The sequence below is a fragment of the Harmonia axyridis genome, chromosome 3 (assembly GCF_914767665.1).
Source record: "Harmonia axyridis chromosome 3, icHarAxyr1.1, whole genome shotgun sequence".
NCBI lineage: Eukaryota > Metazoa > Arthropoda > Insecta > Coleoptera > Coccinellidae > Harmonia > Harmonia axyridis.
Genome location: NC_059503.1, coordinates 8,401,555 through 8,424,634, shown reverse-complemented (window position 1 = coordinate 8,424,634; position 23,080 = coordinate 8,401,555). Strand labels below are relative to the sequence as shown.

Genomic DNA, 23,080 nt, shown 5'->3' with positions numbered 1-23,080 from the left:
GGATTCCATAAGAGAAAAGTCACTTATGGATATTATGTAAGGAAGGCTGGGTATTGGTTTCGCAATTCATAATAAGTATACATAGAAATGCTCAGGTATTCTATCTCATTTCAATATCAAAACCTTGGCAGGAAACACTCCTAAATGATTAGGATGGTAAGTGAAATTCCTTGTTGAGTTATGAGAAGAATAATTCATTTTCTTCGGAAAATTCTTTCCGTATTTGCGGAGTTACTTTTCTGTTCTTATCTTCTTCTTCTTCTATCTGTTTTTTTTTTTGGGATCAACCATAGTTTATGTATCCAGTTCTATTCTTATACATCAACAGCTTCACACACACACTATGCTGTAATAACTCTATGTTTAAATTTTTCTCTGCTTCATAATTTTGTAATGATGCATTTATCTGTCAACATTTTTTTTTGGATGATAACGAGATCATGTAGTTCATAATTTATTCACTTTCATTGATGATAATCTATCTAACAGAAATATCTACCTAACATGTCACACAATAAAATTGCGTGGTCAAGCGAATAATCAGCTTTTTCTTTTTCTTCCTGGGTTTGGCCTAAGATATCTAAGAAAAACCTGTCAGAATTGAACGAGCAGTGTAGCCAACCGAAATAAATTCAGCCATAATGTTAAATATATTTACTGGTTAGACCCGGTACTTGAGTGAAGTGTTAACAGTGTTAATATACCAATACCAAAATGACGAAAGTAATTTTTATACACAAAAAATACAGTACACCCAAATTGGTCGATAATTGCATAAATTCATATCTGCAACTGTTCCAGTTCCGGTTGCTGAATATGAAATATTATCCTTGTAAACTTGTCGAGAATCGATATCCGTTTATGATTCAGTTTCTGTGGAATTATGGCAGACACTCAAGAATTTACCTGCTTCAACTAGGTCGAAGTCAATTTTACCGCTCATTTTATGTCCTCATTTTGTGTTCGTGAGATATTCGATATCGATGTATCTGTTCTTCGAGATCTTCGTCCGATGTTACGTTAGATTTAACCGCAGAAAGTTAACCAAAAACTCCAGTAAAATTAGGTGAATTCGTGTTTGGTTTGTTTAAATCCAATAATAACTCTTCAAATCGCTCTAGGAAACACTTTTTTTTAAATTTGTCTACAATACAACGTATAGTAAGTCGATTGACTGAATATTGTCATCCATGAATTCTTCTCAAATTTTTATCAGTATTCAAATATGAATACTGATTTTGATAAATAATTTTTAAACGTTAATGAAGCGTGTTTATTTCTATGATCAAATGACATAACCTACTAAACACGAATGACATATTAAATGTCAAATAATAATACACAGTGTTGCCGTTATAACCAATTTAAATTCCTAATGGAAAACTGTTTATAAATTTATTGTTAAAATTCTCAAAGAATTTCTGTTTCCGCATCAAATCCTAGCGAAGGTTGAAAGTGAAAAATTGAAAAAAAAAATTAATTAATTAATTAAATAAATATTTAAAATTCTCCTGTGGATGATGGGACGACATCGAGGAAGGCATGATATAAATTAAATTGAAGGTTAACACATCTTAAACAAGATGTTTCAACATAGAATAATGCAGTTTACATAATGCATAATTTTTATAATTCTTCATTTTCCTTATAACGTATGCACTACCTATATGTGGTTACGATCATACGAAGTCATTTACGCCTTTCTCTGTAGCATAAGGTGATCAATTGCAGCATTTGTTGTTGGGTAATCTCAAGAACAAACGCAAAATGATTGATTAATACAATCGATGGAGAAGTTAATTGTCTATTTCTTAGCAAACTGGTATAATAATGATAAAGTAGGTGATACAAACAAGTAATTTCAGTGACAGTGAAGAAATATTGACTTGAAACTAGGTAGCTGAAGACCTGAAAATAGATAAAATCGAACTGACATAGCCTTTCAGCAGTTAAACAATAGAATTCAATTCGAAAAATTTGGGTGGGTGGAATAAAGAATTTATCTTATAGGTATTATCAGGATATCAGGAGAATAAATTAATATATGAATCATAGCCTTGATATCATGTCAAAGAAAGTTTAATGAGAATTCATCACATAATGCTAAAACAAATTTTTGCCATTTGACAAACCCTTGTTTTTTGTATATAAATGGTACTTTATATTTCTCAAGATTCATTATATCAATTCTAACAAACTCATTATGATATAAACACGCTGAGTTCTGAGGTCATGTTCATAATCAAGGCCATTTACTTTTACATATTGACTTCTTTTACATTTTATTACTATCACATTTCTCATAGAGTAATTATATAACTTATCATAATAACGAGAATGCTGAACATACCTGTATTCAAGAACTTGCTATGCTAATATCTCTACAAGAAGAAACAAACTACATATGTATATGTATATATGCAATAAGTTATATTCATCTCATATCCGCAGTATAAGTTCGCGCTTTTTTTTAATCAATGTCATTAACATGAGTACTATGTCCTTCAATTATCTTATATTAATGAGGATAAGATTTGAAATGAACTTGGTCAATTTATCGTTGAGGCGAATTTCATCACATTACACCATTTCAAACTGCCAAGTTTATCCAAAAAAGACTTATACCTTATACTCATAATAATATTATGTGAAAGTATGGAACAAAACTGAAAGATTTCAGCTTCAGGTACTTACTCCTAACAATAAATTTTTTAGTCCCTCTTATCTAACAATATAACTAATTGATGGTTAAAATAATAAATCAGATATTGTTGTACAATTTCAATTTCTTGAATTTATATCAAATTTTTTGTCAGATAGGTATAATTTTTTCGATTCAACTCTTTGATTTTAAGCTTTCCATTTTACTTTTATAGCAGCAGTAATGGATATTTTCAAAACGATAAAAAATAATTAATATCAGTATGAACAATAAGTAATTAACAACTCCAATTTTGGGTCAATACTCAATGAAGCTTATTTTTCCCCGTCTATTATTAAATCAGAATTAAATTCCATATTTTCTGGCTCGAACACCAGCGCCTCACATAATGGAATTTTAAGCGTTAACGGTATATGTTGAACATTCAAAGACATTTGTGTTGGACACGGTTAATAATGGCATAAACGTATAAAGGAATTCACACTTTCTTACGTTTACTGAATACTTAACTTTAACCGGTAAAAAGTATGCCATCATCTCCTCCGTTCCCATTCGAAACACCAAAGTTTATGCTATTTATTTTTCTGTCTGAAGGTATGGGAAAAATTAGTGGGATAATTTTTTTATGAGACTTTGTCTCATGCAATTCTGGTGAATGAGTTCTTAAAACTACTATGGAGCTTTTGAACGCCAGTGTATCAATACCCATATTGTACTCTTGGAGACCACATAACTGTATATTCATTATCATAGATGAAGGGTTTTATGATTCTAAAATTCGAGTTGGACAATCGAGTAATTTTTTTTCAAATATACAAACTAAATTTCAACATAGTCGGATCTATCGTTGCGATATTATGTTTGAGACTTTCGAATGATTTTTCCATAATTGGAATGATATATACACTGTGTTTAATTGTTGATTTTTTTTCAGGTTGGGAACTTAGAGGTTTACATTGTTACAAATATTTCAACATCAGGCATTCATGGGAAAAAGCTGCAGAGCTCTGTAGAAGGTCAGTTATCTAGTATTCCATAAATTGATTTCGATTGTTACTAACAATTCTAAGATATAATTCGAATTTCCATTGTTTGCGACATTAACCTATCATCAATCAAAGTCACTATAATAATTCTTTTGGTTCAATTGCATTTCTTACTGTGTCTATAAAAATAATGAGGTCATTCAAACAAACCAATCCTTCCTGAAGATTTCTACTTATTTGATACAACATTCATAAAAATGTTATTTATGTCAAAAAGAATAATAGCGACTGGAATAACCAAAGTGACATACAATAAATGATTCTGTATAAATTTAGTATTCATAAATTCAACGATACTGAATGTAACGTTACTTCACCTAGAATGTTCTCCAAATGAGGATGATCCTGAGGAAAAATAGGTAGTTTAATTCTATGATCTAGTGAACAAGCTTCTTCTACTGACCTAAGAACAGGTTTTTTTTAATTGAATATTCGAATTGGAACCTTGACATTCGTTGATAAGTTCTAGTATAATATCCAATAAAGTTCGTCACCTTACATTAAATATTCCATTCTTAGAACTACATATTAGAAAACATATTTTGTACATTTTAAGAACTTTATGGATAGTGTTGGCATATTTTCTATGAACGCTTAGTTGAAATAGATAAGCTAGCAATAAAATTTGCAATCAGGTAAATACGTGATGATCTCGTGAATTTGGGAAGCTTCAAATTATGTTAGTAACATGTATAATATTTCTGAAATTAGAATAGGAATATGAAAATTGTAGCAATCATCTTTCATAAATTGAAAAATTGGATTGAAGAAGCCGATGAAATTAGTACTGTTATTGTTATTATCAACATAAATTGTGAAATCCTTTATTGATTGATAATCTGAAGCTTGGGTTGCTCAGTTAGGTATCTAAAAAAATTAATTGCCTTTGGCCATATAAATGTGAAACAGATTAGAGAATATTTACTGAAAAATAATAATGAAAAGTAAATTAGAGCACATATTCAAGATATAAATTTTTGAAGAAAAATATCTGGAGAAAGCCCAGAAGAGAACTCACGATAAGCTGTAACTTTTGCAGCAAATAAAGCATCAAGTCATTGCCTCTAGAAATGAAAATAATAATAATAAAAATCCTCCTACAAGTGAGATTCCAGTGAACGTATTGTGTTAAGTAATTATAGTTATGCAAGTAGAGGATACACTCGTATAGCTCCTTAGAAATAGGTGTTATTATTCATCTCATGGGAATCTTAATTCAACATTTGTGAAATGATGCTATTAGGTATTATATATCCTTCACTTCCTCTCATTCACTATCGCTTTTCTCCGGTAAAAATGATCCAAGCTGCTGGTTGCTAATAGTCGTCACAAAAAATGAATGCCATCCCAAATTATATTACATTGGAGAAACTTTATGGTCGGTATTTTAGAATATGGCTGAAAATGAGATTTTCTTAGTTTCTTCGTTCTTAGGATTAATTTCTAATTATGAAATATTTGGGAACATAAACTAAAGAACCTTTCAATATGAATATTATCAGAGAGTATTCTTTATTTGATTTTTCTTTATCATCTACTCAAATTGAAATATTTCGTTTGAAAATGTTTTATGTACTTTGCGATAAAATAGAATTTTCTGTTGAAAGTGTATGACTATTTGAAGAGTATCATTTTTCTTTCAAATAAGTGAAAGCAATAAATAAATAGTCAATTTTTAGGAAAACATTCAACCTCGGAATACAAAGCATTTGCGAAGAAAGTTATATGCAAACTGTTAATATTTTTTTCTAGCAGAAACACTCCTGAAATTTGTTGAACTCTTTTACTAATATCTTGTACCTGTATGCAGAGATAATAATGAAATATTCATTAACTACAAAAAAATCAGAATATATATGAAATACCGATTCTCCTTATCCAATACAGGAACTTTCATATTGATTAAATCATTTTAGAAGAAAAAATGAAATCAACTAGTAAGCCAGCAGATCTACCTAACTGGTAAAATCGTTATTCTCACATACATAACATAGCATACGTAACGTATACAACACAAACTATTGTGATTTATTGATGGCTGAATGTTTATCTATACAATCAATTACTGATCTTATCAACCGGCTCAAACAACTCCAATAAACTCGAATAATAAAGATCAATCCTTACTGAAAGTGTTTAAGCCACATAAATTAATTAAGATTAGTTTCTCCGTTACCAAACCGAATCCGAAAAGTTTTTGGCTGTGTTCCCACAGCCAATTCAATCACATCGATTTATGAGAAATTCACATGAAGATGAAAGAAGTTCCTTGCAACACCTGCTTCGGTAATTGTAGTTGTTGCTTTCAACAGTATGGCTTTTGAGGTGTAGAAGTTATTCATCAGCGTGGATTTTGGTCGTGATTGCTTCAGGTGCTTTGAATAACTAAGAAACAATTCTGACCCACTTTGCTAGAATAATCATTTGAGAGGATTCTCATGATGATTATGGACCTGAATATATTTCCGAGATGATCCAATGAATTTTGATGAAAGCTCAGCTAAATTGATTATATGATCAACACAAATTTTGTTCATTATTGATTTGATTTTTCCCCTCATCAAGAGGACTCAAGAGGTCAAATTTTAAAGAATATAGAAAACTTCCAATGATACTAACATAATTTCCTTTATTGGAAATTTTTATTATTTATAGTGTTATGAATTGAAATGTTTCGTTAAAATTGAATGACTCTATAAGGAATATGTAAGTTAAGTATATTTCTATTTCCAGATATGGCAGTGATCTTATATCTGTAGAAACTTACGAAGAGAACAATGTAACATCATCTATAGCTACCTCGTCAGTACCAATAGAAAGGAGGAATGCTACAAGAAACAATTTTTGGCTAGGTTTAGCATCATTAGATGACTTAAAAACCAACACACTTGAATCTGCTGCTGGCACATTGGTTTCACAGTATTCAGGTAAGAATTTATTGTAGATTGTTGTTCAAATAGCAGCCTAAACGAATTAATCCACTTCCTGAATTTCCTTTATGATATCTACGGATATAAGTGTCGATATTTCAGTAATTCCAACCAAACATATACTCTCTACTTTGATGTAGTTTATGCCACAGATGAAACAAACAAATAATTTTCTCTTGAACGAAAATGGAAGACGACAAGATTTTCATCGTAACGTACATACAGAAAAAATCCTATTGATTCTAATGAAACGGTAGATGACCGTTTGTGTTGATATGTGGTATGAACCCGTATGTTTACTTGTAAGTGCTGCAGACTATGCAGGTCAGAGAAACCAATAGGAAAGTAAGGTCAAGTCGACTTTCCTTAGATCAAAAAACTCAACGCGTATGATGATATTGGGTATTTTTAGTTGAACCCGATCAATCAGAATTGAATTGAACCATAACAATGATTTGAATGTTTTAAATGATACTTGGATGGTCATGGAATGTAAAGAAATCAGTCCAACCGTAATTTGAAATCAATTCTGAAGCAACTCGAATAAATATGATTTTTTCGATATTTACATACCAAAATTCTTCAGAATTTCTCTCCAATTATTAAGTAAAACATACATATAAGGGGTGTTTTTTTTAGAGCTATAGAACTTTATATTGCAATAAAACAACGATGGATTATTCGATTGACATGAATTTTATTTATCCGCTAGATAATCTTGTGGCATTACATTTTAAATATGATTTCTGGCATATGACCGCCACGGCTGGCTCGGATGTAGTCCAATCTGGACGTCCAATTTTCGATGACTTTTTCCAACATTTGTGGCCGTATATCGGCAATAACACGGCGAATGTTGTCTTCCAAATGGTCAAGGGTTTGTGGCTTATCCGCATAGATCAATGACGTTACATAGCCCTACAGAAAGTAGTCTAGCGGTGTAAAATCACAAGATCTTGGAGGCCAATTCACAGGTCCAAAACGTAAAATTAGGCGGTCACCAAACGTGTCTTTCAATAAATAGATTGTGGCACGAGCTGTGTGACATGTTGCGCCCTCTTGTTGGAACCACAGCTTCTGGACATCATGGTTGTTCAATTCAGGAATGAAAAAGTTAGTAATTATGGCTCTATACCGATCACCATTGACTGTAACATTCTGGCCATCACCGTTTTTGAATAAGTACGGTTCAATGGTTCCACCAGCCCATAAAGCGCACCAAACAGTCAGTTTTTCTGGTGTAACGGTGTTTCGACATACACTTGAGAATTAGCTTCACTCCAAATGCGGCAGTTTTGTTTGTTGACGTAGCCATTCAATCAGAAGTTCGCTTCATCGCTAATGGACGTAGTGCGCGATACGTATTCCACACAGAACCATTATTTTCGAAATAAAATTGCACTATTGGCAAGCGTTGTTTAGGCGTGAGTCTATTCATGATGAATTGCCAAACCAAACTGAGAATAAATCACTTGACAGCTGTTAAATCGGTCGCCATCTTGAACAGTAATGCCAACTTAAATTGATATACCTCGAAAAAAAAACACCCGTTATATCAAATAATAATATGTCATAGAAGAGGAAAGTTTTGAATTCTGGACCTCTTCAATAGGAATTGTGAAAAAAATGAATCGAATCTTCTATAAAATGAAGATTATTCAGAAGCCAACAAAATTCTACTCGAAATCTACTGCAATTCTCACATAATAACAGCCTATAAAATTAATTGAACGAAATTATTTTGAAATTTCTGAGAAAATTCATGAGTAGTGAATGTTCAAATATGATTTTAAGTTTCAATAATTTTTCAAGTTTATTTCATAGAATTCCTTCAAATTTTGATTTGAGCGCGTGAATTCCTATTTAGCATTTCTTTCTGTTGAATTTATTCACTTTGTTTTTGTGCATGATATTCTACATCCATTACAGTGTCCTGTGTCCTTTCTTCATTCATAAATAATAAAAAAAATATTTTGTAGGTTTTTGGTCTCTACACCAACCAAATCCATCCTCAGGAGAATGTGTAGATGTGACACTCACCGGAGAAACGCAATCATGGGAACTAACCACTTGCGAAAGACTGCTCCCATTTATGTGTCGTACAAAAGCCTGTCCAGAAGGATCCTTCCACTGTTCCAATGGACGCTGCATCAACGAGAAATTCCGTTGCGACAAACAGGACGACTGCGGAGATTCCTCAGACGAGGTAGATTGTCCTTCGAACTGCAACTTCTACTTCGCCAGTAGCGGAGGAGTTGTAGAAAACCCGGATTATCCGCACAAATATGCACCTCTCACCAATTGCAAGTGGACGTTGGAAGGTCCTCAAGGACACAATATTCTACTCCAGTTCCAAGAATTCGAGACTGAGAAAACTTTTGATACTGTACAAATTCTGGTAGGAGGAAGAACTGAAGATACATCTGTAAACCTAGCAACTCTATCAGGAAAACAAGATCTTACCAACCATTCCTTCGTTTCTGCCTCCAACTTCATGATTATCAAATTCAGTACTGATGCTTCTGTAGAAAGAAAAGGCTTCAGGGCATCTTGGAAGACTGAACCTTCGAGTTGTGGAGGTACGCTTAGAGCGACTACTCAACCTCAGGTTCTGAGCTCTCCTGGATACCCTGAGCAGTATCCTGGAGGTTTGGAATGTTTATATATCATAAGTGCCATACCTGGACGGATTATCTCACTGGAAATTGAGGATTTGGAGTTGGAGAACAACAAGGACTATATTCTAGTTAGAGATGGAGATTCACCGAAAAGCAAACCTATTGCTAGATTAACTGGAGGTCTGCAAAACAACCAAAGAGTCATAATTTCAACCCAAAGCAACTTATACCTATATTTCAAGACAAGTCTGGGCGATTCCAAAAAAGGATTCAAAATCAAATACACACAAGGTATGTAGTAATCGAATCCAACTATTTTTCTTCTTCTGATCCAGAATGTTTCCAGGCTGCAGAGCTACAATTGAATCAACCAACGGTACTGTATCATCACCAGCTTTTGGACTGACTGAATATCCAAGCAATCAAGAATGTTTGTACAAGATAAAGAACCCAGAAGGAGGTCCTCTATCCCTGAATTTCAAAAGGTTTGAAGTGGACAAATCAGATTTTGTTCAAGTATACGATGGTTCCTCCACAACTGGGTTGAGACTTCACTCTGGTAACGGTTTCTCTGCCAATTCAAAGCCAAAGATCACTTTGACCGCATCCAGTGGAGAAATGCTCCTGAGATTCGTAACTGATGCCCTCCATGATAGCATTGGTTGGGAAGCAACGTTCTCTGCAGGTGAGACCAATTTCCTTACGTAATTTTAAATCTTTTCACAACCACAAGGAAAATTGTTTGCGAAATCGATCATCAAGGATAACCTCAACTGAGATTAATTTGTTATTAGATTGTCCACCTCTGAAACCTGGTGATGGAGCCTTGGCTTCAAGTAGAGATACTTCATTCGGTACAGTTGTCACATTTAATTGTCCAATTGGCCAAGAGTTTGCAACTGGAAGGAACAGAATCACAACAAAATGTTTGCCTGGTGGTAACTGGTCGATTAGCTATATACCAAAATGCCAAGAAGTCTACTGTGGTCCTGTACCACAAATTGACAATGGTTTCTCTACTGGATCTACTAATGTTACATACAGGGGACAAGCCATGTATCAGTGTTATGCTGGCTTTGCTTTCCCAACAGGACAACCTATTGAAAGAATATCTTGTTTAGCCGATGGTAGATGGGAGAAGAAACCAAATTGTTTAGGTGAGTACAATAGCCTAAACTATCTGGAAAATATTTTCATATTTTTCGTTTCTAGCTTCTCAGTGCTCAGCATTGCCAGAAGTACCACATGCAAATGTTACCCTTCTCAATGGTCTTGGTCGATCTTATGGTACCATTGTCCGTTATGAATGTGAACCCGGGTACGTCAGAAGTGGACCTCCAGTAATTTTGTGTATGAGTAATGGTACATGGTCAGGAGAAGTTCCAACCTGTTCAAGTTAGTAGAATTATTATCTGCTATTTGAGTTTAGAGATTATAAAAACTATCCAATTTCTATAGGAGCCAAGTGTCCAGTATTCCCAGAAATCAAGAATGGTTATTTCATTGATAGCACCAGAGAGTATTTCTTCAACGACGAAGCTAGAGTTCAATGTCACAGAGGTTACAAATTGATTGGTAGTGGAGCTCTACGATGTGGTGAAAATCAAGAATTCAACAGTCCACCGAAATGTGAGGATATCAATGAATGTATCGCTTCACAATGCGATGCTGCATCTACAGAATGTATAAACAACCCTGGATCTTTCCATTGCAAGTGCAAGAAGGGTTTCGTTTCCAGAACTGATTGCAGACCATTGGAATTGGGTTTGATAAATGGTGGTATACCAGATGAAGCTATCTCCGTATCAAGTACCGAGCCTGGATATAACAAAAATGTAAATAGCATTGATTTTATTCATTATTCTTTCTCTTTTATGTATATTCCATTTAATACATCATCTATCATAATCTAATGCTTATTTGTAGAATATTCGTTTGAACAACGGTCTTGGATGGTGTGGAAACTCTCAAGAAGGTGGTGCAAATTGGGTTCTTGTAGACTTAAAAGCACCTACTATCGTGAAAGGCTTCAAAACAATGAGTGTTGATAGACCAGATGGCAACTATGCTTTTACCACAGCTATGAGACTGCAATACACAGATGATCTAACAGACGCCTTCAAAGATTATAGAAATCCTGACGGTACAGCTGTTGAGTTCAGAATTCTAGAACCAACTCTTTCGATTCTGAATCTGCCAGTGCCAATTGAAACAAGATATATCAAGTTCAAGATTCAGGTAGGTGACTCTTTAACTAAAACAACTTAGAATGTTTCAATTCTATGGTTTTCATATAGGATTATGTTCGTGCTCCCTGCTTGAAATTGGAAGTCATCGGTTGCACCAAACTGGAATGCCTGGACATCAATGAATGTGCTGTTAATAATGGTGGTTGCGATCAAAAATGTATAAATAACCCAGGTGATCATAGTTGTGCCTGCAACATTGGTTTTGAGCTATACACTCGAAATGGAACAGCCTCATATTATATAGAAAAATCAGAAAATGGACTGAGAGATGGTGATTCCTACCAAGTAAGATTCACTCGAATTTTGATGTATTTCCAGTTGCTCAAATAAAAACTTATAGGTGAATAAATCTTGCGTGCCAGTAATGTGTCCAAATTTGAGCCCTCCTGAGAATGGCTTGATTCTTTCCACTGAAAAATACTACCACTTTGGTGATCTAGTCAGTTTCCAATGTGATTTTGGTTATATCATGTCTGGTTCTTCTTACCTTTTGTGTACATCCACTGGTGTTTGGAATGGATCAGTACCAGAGTGTAAATGTAAGTTTATATCATCACAATCAATCTCAGGTATCCATTATTGATCATTATATTTATAGATGCCCAATGTGTCTCTCTTCCTGACGATAAAAATGAGGGGCTTCGAGTTTTAAGAAATGATGACTCTAGCGTCTTGGTACCGTTTAGAGAGAATGTAACGTTGAGTTGTGATCTTAATGGTAAACAGTTAAGAAGAACTGCGACATCAGGATTCAGGCAATGTGTTTACGATCCTAAACCAGTAAGTTTAACTATTTTATTTCATACCAAACAAACAGTCACAATTTCCTTATTCTAGGGTTTACCAGACTACTGGCTCAGTGGAAATCTTCCTTCTTGTCCAAGAGCTGATTGCGGCATACCTCAACCATCCCCAGGTGCTGAATATGGTAGATATATGGATACCAAATACCAATCGTCTTTCTATTTCGGTTGCCAGAACACTTTCAAATTAGCTGGACAAAGTAGCAAACATGACAACATAGTAAGATGTCAAGCAAATTCAGTTTGGGATTTCGGTGATCTTAGATGTGAAGGTCCAGTTTGCCAGGATCCCGGTAGACCAAGCGACGGTTACCAAATTGCTGGGAGCTACGAACAGGGTTCAGAAGTATCTTTTGCATGTAATAGACCCGGTTACATTTTGATAAACCCGAGACCTATCACTTGTGTTCGCGAGCCAGAATGTAAGATAGTGAAACCTCTTGGTCTTGCTTCTGGAAAGATTCCAGATTCAGCCATCAATGCGACAAGTGAGAGGCCTAATTATGAAGCCAGAAATATAAGGCTGAACTCTGTGACTGGATGGTGTGGTAAACAAGAAGCTTTTACATACGTCAGTGTTGATTTAGGGAAAGTGTATCGGGTTAAAGCTATCCTAGTAAAAGGGGTTGTCACAAATGATATTGTTGGACGTCCAACTGAAATTAGGTTTTTCTACAAACAAGCAAGTAGTGAAAATTACGTTGTATACTTCCCCAATTTCAATTTGACGATGAGAGATCCTGGCAATTATGGAGAACTTGCAATGATATCTCTGCCGAAATATGTACAAGCCAGGTTCGTTATTCTTGGCATTGTGAGCTATATGGATAATGCCTGTTTGAAATTCGAGTTGATGGGATGCGACGAACCAGAGGAAGAACCACTTCTTGGTTACAATTATGGCTATTCACCGTGTGTTGGTAAGAAGAATTACATTCCATATACAACACAGAAATTAATTTCAATACTTTTCAGATAACGAGACTCCTGTTTTCCAAAATTGTCCACAGCAACCAATTGTTGTACAGAAAGATGCCAATGGTGGTCTTCTGCCAGTCAATTTCACTGAACCAACAGCTGTTGATAACTCTGGAAGTATTGCACGTCTTGAGGTCAAGCCACAAAACTTCAAAACTCCGTTGTATGTCTTTGAAGATATGGTTGTCAAATACGTTGCTTTCGACTATGACGGTAATGTTGCTATCTGTGAAATCAACATTACTGTACCAGGTAAATTTATAAACACTAATTGCTCATCAAAATGCTTACTGACTTATCAAATTTTTTTCAGACAACACTCCACCTCAGTTAAGTTGTCCACAAAGTTACGTTATCGAACTAGTTGATAAGCAAGATAGTTACATCATCAATTTCAACGAAACAAGACGTAGAATCAACACAACCGATGCTTCTGGTGAAGTAAACATAGCATTCGTACCAGAAAAAGCTGTTATTCCCATTGGATCATTCGAGAATGTTACGGTGTTTGCTACAGACAAATTTGGAAACAAGGCTTCTTGTCACTTCCAGGTAAGAAATCTTTTTTCATCGATTATCAATCAATTGATATTAATATTTTGTATACTTACCTCTGATTTTCGTAGGTTTCTGTTCAAGCTACACCTTGTGTTGACTGGGAGCTTAGCCCACCATCAAATGGTGCTTTGAACTGCATACCTGGAGACAGAGGATTAGAATGCGTTGCCACATGTAATCCTGGATACAGATTTACAGATGGCGAGCCCATTAAAACATTCTCTTGTAGTACAAGAAAACCCTGGACACCTACCTCTGTCGTACCAGATTGTGTATCTGAAGGTAATTCAAAACAACACCACATCTATATTGAAACTTTCATCTTCGTCTTCTTCCAGATACTCAACAAGCTGACTACCATGTCACCGGTACCATATCCTATAGGGCCAATGGTGCTGTAGCCACATCCTGTTTGAACCAATACACTGATGTTGTCTCACAATATTACGCAAACCTAAATGCCATTCTGTCTCAGAGATGTTCAGCTGTGAATGTTGACATGAACGTTACGTTCATTAAAGCAATTCCCGTATTGATCGAAGAGAATGTTCTCAATATAGATTATGTTCTAAATATTGTGCCAGTTATTCGACAACCTCAATTGTACGATTTATGTGGTAGCACTCTAAATCTGGTATTCGATTTATCGGTACCTTACGCAAGTGCTGTAATAGATCCTTTATTGAATGTTGCTGCTATTGGAAACCAGTGTCCACCTCTGAAGGGTCTGAAATCTAGCATCACTCGAGGATTCACTTGTAGCGTTGGTGAGGTCCTCAATATGGACACAAACAACGTACCAAGATGCTGTGAGTATCCATTACTTTTTAAGATATTCTGCAAAATCTCAGAGTTTATGAGACGACCATCATTACATTATATCCTTCAATTTCAGTGCACTGCCCAGCTGGTACATTTGCCGGTGAAAAACAAAAAGAATGTACTTACTGCCCACGTGGTTTCTATCAGAACTCAGATAGACAAGGCTCTTGTAACAGATGCCCGCAAGGAACCTACACCAGAGAAGAAGGATCTAAGAGTATCAATGATTGTATACCTGTTTGTGGTTATGGAACTTATTCACCAACAGGCTTGGTACCTTGCTTGGAATGTCCAAGGAATAGCTTCACAGGAGAACCACCAATCGAAGGTTTCAAGGATTGTCAATCTTGTCCTGCCAATACTTTTACATACCAGCCAGCGGCTTATCACAAGGATAAATGTAGACCAAAGTGCGCACCAGGCAGCTACTCACAAACAGGTTTAGCACCATGTTCTCCCTGTCCAAAAGATTTCTATCAAGCTCTCTCTGGACAAACTACTTGCAACGAATGTCCGACCAACATGAAAACAGAAGGTGTAGCATCTACCGGAAGAGACCAATGTCACTCAGTTCAATGTCAAGAGAATTCTTGTCAACATGGTGGCCTCTGCGTTCCAATGGGACACACAGTACAATGTTATTGCCCAGCAGGATTTTCGGGAAGACGTTGTGAAATAGACATCGATGAATGCTCCTCTCAACCTTGCTATAACGGTGCTACTTGTATAGATCTACCTCAAGGCTACAGATGTCAATGTGCACCTGGTTACTTTGGAATTAATTGCCAAGAAGAGAGATCCGATTGTAGCAACGATACTTGTCCAGCCAGAGCAATGTGCAAAGATGAACCTGGTTTCAATAATTACACTTGCTTATGTCGATCTGGTTACACTGGACAAGACTGTGATGTCACTGTAAGTAATTAGCTGTTATCAAGACTCAAGTGATTAAATTCATATGATTTCAGATCGATCCTTGTTCTGCTAATGGTAATCCTTGCAACAATGGAGCTACCTGTGTGGCCCTTCAACAAGGACGATTCATGTGTGAATGTTTGCCAGGATGGGAAGGACAAACGTGCGATATAAATGTTGATGATTGTGCTGAGAAACCTTGTCTCCTTGGTGCCAACTGTACAGATTTAGTTGATGATTTCAGCTGTTCTTGTCCTGCAGGTTTCACTGGAAAAAGATGTCAAGAAAAGATTGACTTATGTTCTAGAAATCCATGCAAAAATGGTGTATGTGCCGATAAATTATTCTTCTACCAATGTATTTGTGACCCAGGATGGACAGGTTAGTAGTAGGGATATTCAATTTTGTTATACTCAAAGGACTGACTCAGTTCTAAATCTGTCTGGTATTTTAGGAGAAAACTGTGACTCCAACATCAACGACTGCGCTGATAATCCTTGTGAAAACGAGGGACAGTGTATAGACGGTATTGACGACTTCACGTGTTCTTGTGAACCAGGATACACAGGAAAGAAATGCCAACATACCATTGATTTCTGCTCATCTGAGCCATGCCAAAATGGAGCCTCCTGCACTGATTTGGTAGATACTTTCTCATGCAAGTGTAGACCTGGATTTGTTGGTTTACAATGCGAGGCAGAAATTGACGAATGTTTGAGTGATCCTTGCAACCCTATAGGAACAGATAAATGTATCGATTTGGACAATAAATTCGTATGCATGTGCAGGGAAGGTTACTCAGGAACGTATTGTGAGGTAGGTGAACTAATTCTAGGAATTATTTACTAATTAATTCATTATTGATTAGTTTCCTGAAATTTATTGATCTAAAAAACAAATTCTCCTAGGAAAATATCGATGACTGCAAATCTGAGCCATGTTTGAATGGAGCATCATGTAGAGATGGCACAGGAACTTATAGTTGTGTATGTCCTCCAGGATGGACTGGTGTTAACTGCGAAACTGACATTGGTAGCTGCCAATCTAAGCCCTGCCAAAATGATGCTGCTTGTATTAATCTTTTCCAAGACTTCTTCTGCGTGTAAGTAATAAATCCGATTATTATTAGTAGATCGCACTCTGTCAAGTTTTTGAGGTCCACTTTAGTCTGATACCTCTCTTTTCAGTTGTCCATCAGGTACTGACGGAAAACAATGTGAAACTGCTCCAGAAAGATGTATTGGTAACCCATGTATGCATGGAGGTAGATGCCAAGATTTTGGCTCTGGTCTCAATTGTTCTTGCTCCGATAAATATTCAGGAATAGGTTGCCAATATGAATATGATGCCTGCCAAGAAAACGATTGTCAAAACGGTGCAACTTGCATCAACGACCACCTCGGATTCAAATGTACTTGTCCTCCAGGATACACTGGAAGGTATTGCGAAGAGAACATAAATGATTGCAAGGAAAATTCGTGTCCGCCAAGTGCTACATGTATAGATCTTACTGAGAAATTCTACTGCAAATGTCCTTTCAATCTAACGGGCGAAGACTGCAGAAAAAGTGAGTAGATCATTTTGGTAATTTAAATTGGAATTTTAATTGTGAATTTTCAGCTATTTCTGTGGATTACGATCTCTACTTTAGTGATGAAACTAGAAGCTCTGCTTCGCAAGTTGTGCCTTTCGAAACAGGTTCAATGTCTAGTCTAACTATTGCCATGTGGGTGCAGTTTACACAAAAAGATGAGAGTGGTATCTTCTTTACTCTCTATAGCGTGAGGTAACAAAAAATAGGTTCTAATAAAAGACACAGTCAATACCTTCAAAATTTCAGCTCGAAAAATATTCCGGATAATAGGAGAGCTATTATACAAGCACATGCCAATGGTGTACAAGTATCACTATTCCCAGACATCCAAGACGTTTACCTTAGTTACAGGGATTATACAACTGTAAACGATGCTCAGTGGCATCATATTGCAATAGTTTGGGATGGCGAAAATGGTGGAGAGTTGAAATTGATCACTGAAGGATTAATTGCCAGCAAAGTGGAAGGATATGCAGCTGGTAGAAAATTACCGGAATAGTAAGTAACTCTTAGATAGATTTTCACTCAATATCCGTTTAATACAATGTTATTTTCAGTGCATGGGTCACATTAGGAAAGCCACAGTCTGGAAACCCTAAGGCATATACCGAAACAGGATTCCAAGGCCATTTAACTAAGGTTCAACTCTGGGGAAGAGCTCTTGACATCACTAATGAAATTCAGAAACAAGTCAGGGACTGCAGAACTGAACCTGTATTGCATCGTGGATTGATACTGACCTGGGCTGGGTATGAAGAAACTGTTGGAGGTGTAGAAAGAATAGTTCCATCCCACTGTGGTCAGAGGAACTGTCCTGCAGGTTACAGCGGTCCTAAATGTCAACAACTCAAAGTAGATAAGATTCCACCAAAAGTTGAGTACTGTCCTGGTGACTTGTGGATAATTACAAAGAATGGATCTGCTCAAGTGTCTTGGGATGAGCCTCACTTCAATGACAATGTTGGTATTGTAAAGGTAGTGGAGAAGAATGGACATCAACCTGGACAAACCCTGTTGTGGGGAACATACGAGATAGCTTATGTTGCTTTCGATGCTGCAGGAAACACAGCTTCATGTTCTTTCAAGGTTTCTGTACTCTGTAAGTATTCGAGTTAAAAAAAAAAGTCGTTCACCTAAAACAAGTTCTTATTTTCAGCTGAATTCTGTCCAGAGCTACCCGATCCTGTAGGTGGTATTCAGACATGTAAGGACTGGGGCGCGGGAGGTCAATTTAAGGTTTGCGAGATCGCTTGCAATGCTGGCCTCAGATTCTCGCAAGAAATTCCCAAATTCTACACTTGTGGAGCTGAAGGTTTCTGGAGACCAACAACGGACCCCAAACTTCCAATGTTCTATCCCGCTTGTTCACGTGAGTATTAAACTACAAATATTATGCTGAATTTAAAAACTAATTTCATTTCGATTTGCAGCGTCTAAACCTGCTCAGAGGGTGTTCAAAATTTCCATGCTCTTCCCAACTTCTGTTCTTTGTAACGAAGCTGGACAGGGTGTTTTACGTCAAAGGATAAGAAATGCGGTCAACACGCTGAACAGAGATTGGAACTTCTGTTCTTTCTCAGTAGATGGATCTAGGGAGTGCAAGGAATTGAATATTGATGTAAAATGTGATCATAAGGAGAGCAGAAAGACCAGAGAAGCACGAGATGGTGATGATGAAGAACAAGCTGGCTCCTATAACATCGATGTTTCTGTACCAATCAAACGGTAGGTTGTTATCAATCTTTGAATTTTTTATTTGATAATTTTTAGTTTGAAATCTTGGTAATGAATCTTTAGTTCTATTCAGACATAACCAATTTTCGAATGCAGTAGATGAGATGAAAGTAAGAAGTAGATTAATTTTTAACCGAGTATAGTTTTTTATTGGATAATTGATTTCTTGAGAAAGTAATTTTTGAACAGAAGAATGCCAGTTGAATAGAAAATATTAATATGAAACTTATCTCTGTATATCCAGAGACACAAGAAATAATATTAAAGAATACATTATTTTAAGTTTGAGTAGAGTAATAGACGTAGATGTAGAGCATGTTTGTGTGTTATTGTAGACAATCCCGCCAAGGACGTCAATCTTCCAGTGACACCTACGATATCGAAATATCATTCCCAGCAATAAAGTAAGCACCCCTCATAATCTTCGCATGCACTTTACATAGACACTACTAACTTTTAATAATACCTTCCAAAACATTCATGAAAATGTTCAGTTCTATATAATTGAGTACTTAAAAAGAAAATAGTAGCAAACTCAATTTTACAACTAACCATATAATGAAATATTCACTAACCAAGGATTTTGTTCATACAATGAGAACAGGAAACTACTACACTGTTGAGAATGAGAGCTAAGATGAGCCTACGGGAAGAATAGTGCTGAGTCTTCAATCATTCGATCATCCATATATTAATACCTTTATTTTTTACATAAGCCTATTATTTTAGCAGAACTTAGATGGAGCAAAAAAGTATACATCTCCAAGTATATAATATCTGGACTACAAAGCATTCGTTGTAGTTCTATGAATGGATATCAAGAGATGAAAGCCTTTGTAAATACCTTGCCTTCCGTACCAATAACATTCACAGGAAATTATTAGAAATGTAAATTTTTCAGTGATCCTGTAATCAATTCCAACTCTAACGAAAGATCTACAGTAAAAGAACTTCTGGAAAAACTCATCTTGGAACAGGATCAATTCGATGTGAGGGAGATACTGCCGAATACTGTTCCAGATCCAGCTTCTCTATCTCTAGAATCTGACTACGCATGTCCTCCAGGGCAAGTGGTCATGGCACCTGATTGTGGTAAGTATTTACAACGCACTCATAAAATTTAAAATACTCATAAATATTTTCAAACTTTCAGTACCTTGTGCTCTTGGTACATACTACGCCAAGAGTACTCAACAGTGCTTGCCATGTCCTCAAGGAACTTATCAGAGCGAGACAGGACAAATGCAATGCACCCAGTGTCCAGTTATTGCAGGAAGACCAGGTGTTACTGTTGGCATTGGAGCAAGAAGCGCCTCCGACTGTAAAGGTAAATTATTGAAAAAATTATAAAATTGAATTCACCCAAAGATAAATTATCTCAATAATCTTTCCTAAATCTACTTTCATCGATACATAACACTTCACTCAATAAGTTCTCACTTGTATTTTGACTCTCATAAATTATTTCAGAACGTTGTCCTGCCGGAAAGTTCTACGACCATGAAGCAGGGTTGTGTAGAAGTTGTGGCCACGGTTTTTACCAACCAAACGAAGGATCCTTCTCGTGTGATATATGTGGTCTTGGAAAAACGACAAGAACAACAGAAGCCGTTTCTGCTAAAGAGTGTAGAGATGAATGCGAAGGTGGAAAACAGTTGGGTGCTGATGGAAAATGTGAACTGTGTCCTAAAGGATCATATAGAAGCCATGGCATACAAGCAGCATGCCAGGTGAATATTTTACATACTTCAGCGTTCATAAATTTCGTAAAGACTTTTCTCTAATCGTATTGTGTGTTCTAGGCATGTCCACTTGGAAGAACAACGCCAAAAACTGGAGCTACCACGATTGAGGAATGTTCTATTCCAGTTTGTTCCCCTGGTAGTTACCTCAACAGCACTCTGAATAACTGTATCGAGTGTAGAAAAGGTTTCTATCAACCAGAACCACAGCAAACATCTTGTATTTCTTGTCCACCAAATACCAGTACTGATGGTCCTGGAACAGTAAGTATTAATACCACTACAATGTAATCAAAAACCACTACTAATTTTTTTTCTAGTCGAGCAGGGAAGAATGTACGAATCCTTGCGTATCAGGCAAACCACCCATGAATTGCGATAAGAACGCTTTCTGTCTTCTAGTAGGTGATGAGTTCAAATGCGAATGCAAACAAGGCTTCAACGGAACAGGATGGGACTGTTCAAGTAAGTTCGGTTCGACCAAATCAATTGAAATTCATTTATTATAATTTTATCTCCACGATGAATTTTCTTTTCATCGATATTAAGATTTTTCAGAACCATATGCAGTATGATAGCTGACTTAATTTCTTTCCAGGCGTTTGTGATGGCTATTGCATGAATGAAGGCAAGTGTGACATTGACCCAAGAGGTCAGCCTATTTGCAGATGTATTGGAAGCTTCACCGGGAGACGCTGTGCAGAGAAATCTGAGTTCACTTACATCGCCGGAGGTATTACAGCATCTGTGGTTCTCATTATCTTCATCGTCCTTCTCATCTGGATGATTTGCGCGAGGTAAATAAGAAATTTATTATTTCAAACCATATTGTAGAAGTAGGAGACGGGGTTGTGTTTGAAAGCTACATAGCATCAATTACAATATGAAATTTTTAGGGCAAATCGAAGAAAGGAACCCAAGAAACTCCTAACTCCAGCCACAGATACTAACGGATCTCAAGTGAACTTCTACTATGGTGCACCAACACCATACGCAGAAAGCATCGCCCCTAGTCACCATTCTACCTATGCACACTATTACGATGATGAAGAAGACGGCTGGGAAATGCCCAACTTTTACAACGAAACCTACATGAAAGAAAGCCTTCACAATGGCGTGAATGGCAAAATGAACAGTCTAGCTAGATCGAACGCCAGTATTTACGGCACAAAAGACGATCTTTACGATAGGCTGAAAAGGCACGCCTACCCTGGCAAAAAAGGTAATGAAGATGATGATTGAGCGAGACGCCCATATTCTCATTTCTTGACCCCCACCCTCAACTGATTCTGTTACGTTTCAATGAAGCTAAGATCAACCCAGTGTAGACTCCACTCATACTTTATACTAATATTTATCTTCAATAACCCCAGAACAAGGAACATAACCAAAGTATCAAAGTCCTTGGTTCGATAGAAATTTTAGAACACTTAAAATGAACTTCTCCTCATGTCAAAGATGTCTTAAACTGAATAAGATCCCAGAATACTAACAAAACTAACTTTTTCAGATAAAAGTGACAGTGACAGTGAGAGTCAATAGTTTAATCTGGTCAAGAAAGTGTAACTTAGTTGCTCAAGTAGCATACGATGAGAATCTAGTGAGTTAACGAATTGTAAAAATGTTATACAAAAGGACTCCATTGTTAAGTGAATAAAGTATCGCTTATTGGTAGCTTTACCAAGGAGTGATATGTTTTTATTGCTATTTTATTCAAATTTTACAACATCACAGAAAGACCAACGTTCAAATGAAGATTTACCGGAGAAAAATCGACTTGATTTATTTTAGAATGTCGTTATAAATGAATCTTCACTTGAACGGTTAGGTTTTGTAATTAAGATGGTTAACCCAATCAAAAACTGCCTTCTGTAATAAGTTTTTCTTGTATTAAATTTCTCTTGAATATTGTAAATTATACCTATAAAATTTATGGATAGAGGAAATTGTTTTGGTTTATTTCTCGATCTTTACTTCCATATATAATCATTATTTATTGTTTTCATTACTTCTTCACCTCTTTATGAATCAGGCGTTTGAATCGAATTCAATCACATCACGAAAAGACTCGAAAACATATTGTACTGAACAAACGATATCACATATTATTGTAAAACAACCCTGTATATTTTAATATTTGTAGAATAAAAATGTTTTACTCTTTTATTGACCATGTAATAATAAGAAGTGTGAATGTGTATTGATGTAAGAATAAAATTGTTTTTTATATTGTTAAGAATGACTGCATATAAATATAATATTTTACAGTACACTCTACTTATTTCTTCAACACCTGAGTTCGAAATAAATTCATATATTCCAATATATAAAACTATAAAAGTAATATGCAATTTCACTTGAACGAGTTATGCCTACAACTAGGGTGAGTATCTCCAGTCGAATATTCTCCTTTATGTTTCGAAAGCCAG

At 35.9% G+C, this 23,080-nt stretch overlaps 1 protein-coding gene across 2 annotated transcripts in view; it reads left to right on the top strand.

Annotated features, from left to right (window-relative positions):
* Positions 1–22,921, top strand: part of LOC123676489 (sushi, von Willebrand factor type A, EGF and pentraxin domain-containing protein 1) — a 43,548-nt gene extending 20,627 nt beyond the window's left edge. Inside the window, exons 4-37 of one of the 2 annotated variants that reach the window (XM_045612391.1) lie at positions 3,597–3,678; positions 6,442–6,635; positions 8,618–9,547; positions 9,603–9,941; positions 10,051–10,413; positions 10,469–10,651; positions 10,715–11,091; positions 11,183–11,494; positions 11,554–11,790; positions 11,846–12,044; positions 12,104–12,285; positions 12,343–13,228; positions 13,284–13,538; positions 13,600–13,838; positions 13,913–14,126; positions 14,183–14,653; positions 14,740–15,581; positions 15,635–15,962; positions 16,036–16,397; positions 16,490–16,683; positions 16,769–17,148; positions 17,202–17,367; positions 17,422–17,673; positions 17,733–18,274; positions 18,332–18,544; positions 18,606–18,900; positions 19,245–19,313; positions 19,811–20,001; positions 20,063–20,236; positions 20,380–20,639; positions 20,712–20,915; positions 20,972–21,116; positions 21,250–21,448; positions 21,548–22,921. In XM_045612391.1, coding sequence (XP_045468347.1) covers positions 3,597–3,678; positions 6,442–6,635; positions 8,618–9,547; positions 9,603–9,941; positions 10,051–10,413; positions 10,469–10,651; positions 10,715–11,091; positions 11,183–11,494; positions 11,554–11,790; positions 11,846–12,044; positions 12,104–12,285; positions 12,343–13,228; positions 13,284–13,538; positions 13,600–13,838; positions 13,913–14,126; positions 14,183–14,653; positions 14,740–15,581; positions 15,635–15,962; positions 16,036–16,397; positions 16,490–16,683; positions 16,769–17,148; positions 17,202–17,367; positions 17,422–17,673; positions 17,733–18,274; positions 18,332–18,544; positions 18,606–18,900; positions 19,245–19,313; positions 19,811–20,001; positions 20,063–20,236; positions 20,380–20,639; positions 20,712–20,915; positions 20,972–21,116; positions 21,250–21,448; positions 21,548–21,893 — 10,625 coding nt within the window. In that variant the 3' untranslated portion in view covers positions 21,894–22,921. The remainder of the gene's footprint in view (positions 1–3,596; positions 3,679–6,441; positions 6,636–8,617; positions 9,548–9,602; positions 9,942–10,050; positions 10,414–10,468; positions 10,652–10,714; positions 11,092–11,182; positions 11,495–11,553; positions 11,791–11,845; positions 12,045–12,103; positions 12,286–12,342; positions 13,229–13,283; positions 13,539–13,599; positions 13,839–13,912; positions 14,127–14,182; positions 14,654–14,739; positions 15,582–15,634; positions 15,963–16,035; positions 16,398–16,489; positions 16,684–16,768; positions 17,149–17,201; positions 17,368–17,421; positions 17,674–17,732; positions 18,275–18,331; positions 18,545–18,605; positions 18,901–19,244; positions 19,314–19,810; positions 20,002–20,062; positions 20,237–20,379; positions 20,640–20,711; positions 20,916–20,971; positions 21,117–21,249; positions 21,449–21,547) is intronic. The other variant, XM_045612392.1, reaches the window with a different exon arrangement.
* The last annotated feature ends 159 nt before the right edge of the window (positions 22,922–23,080 follow it).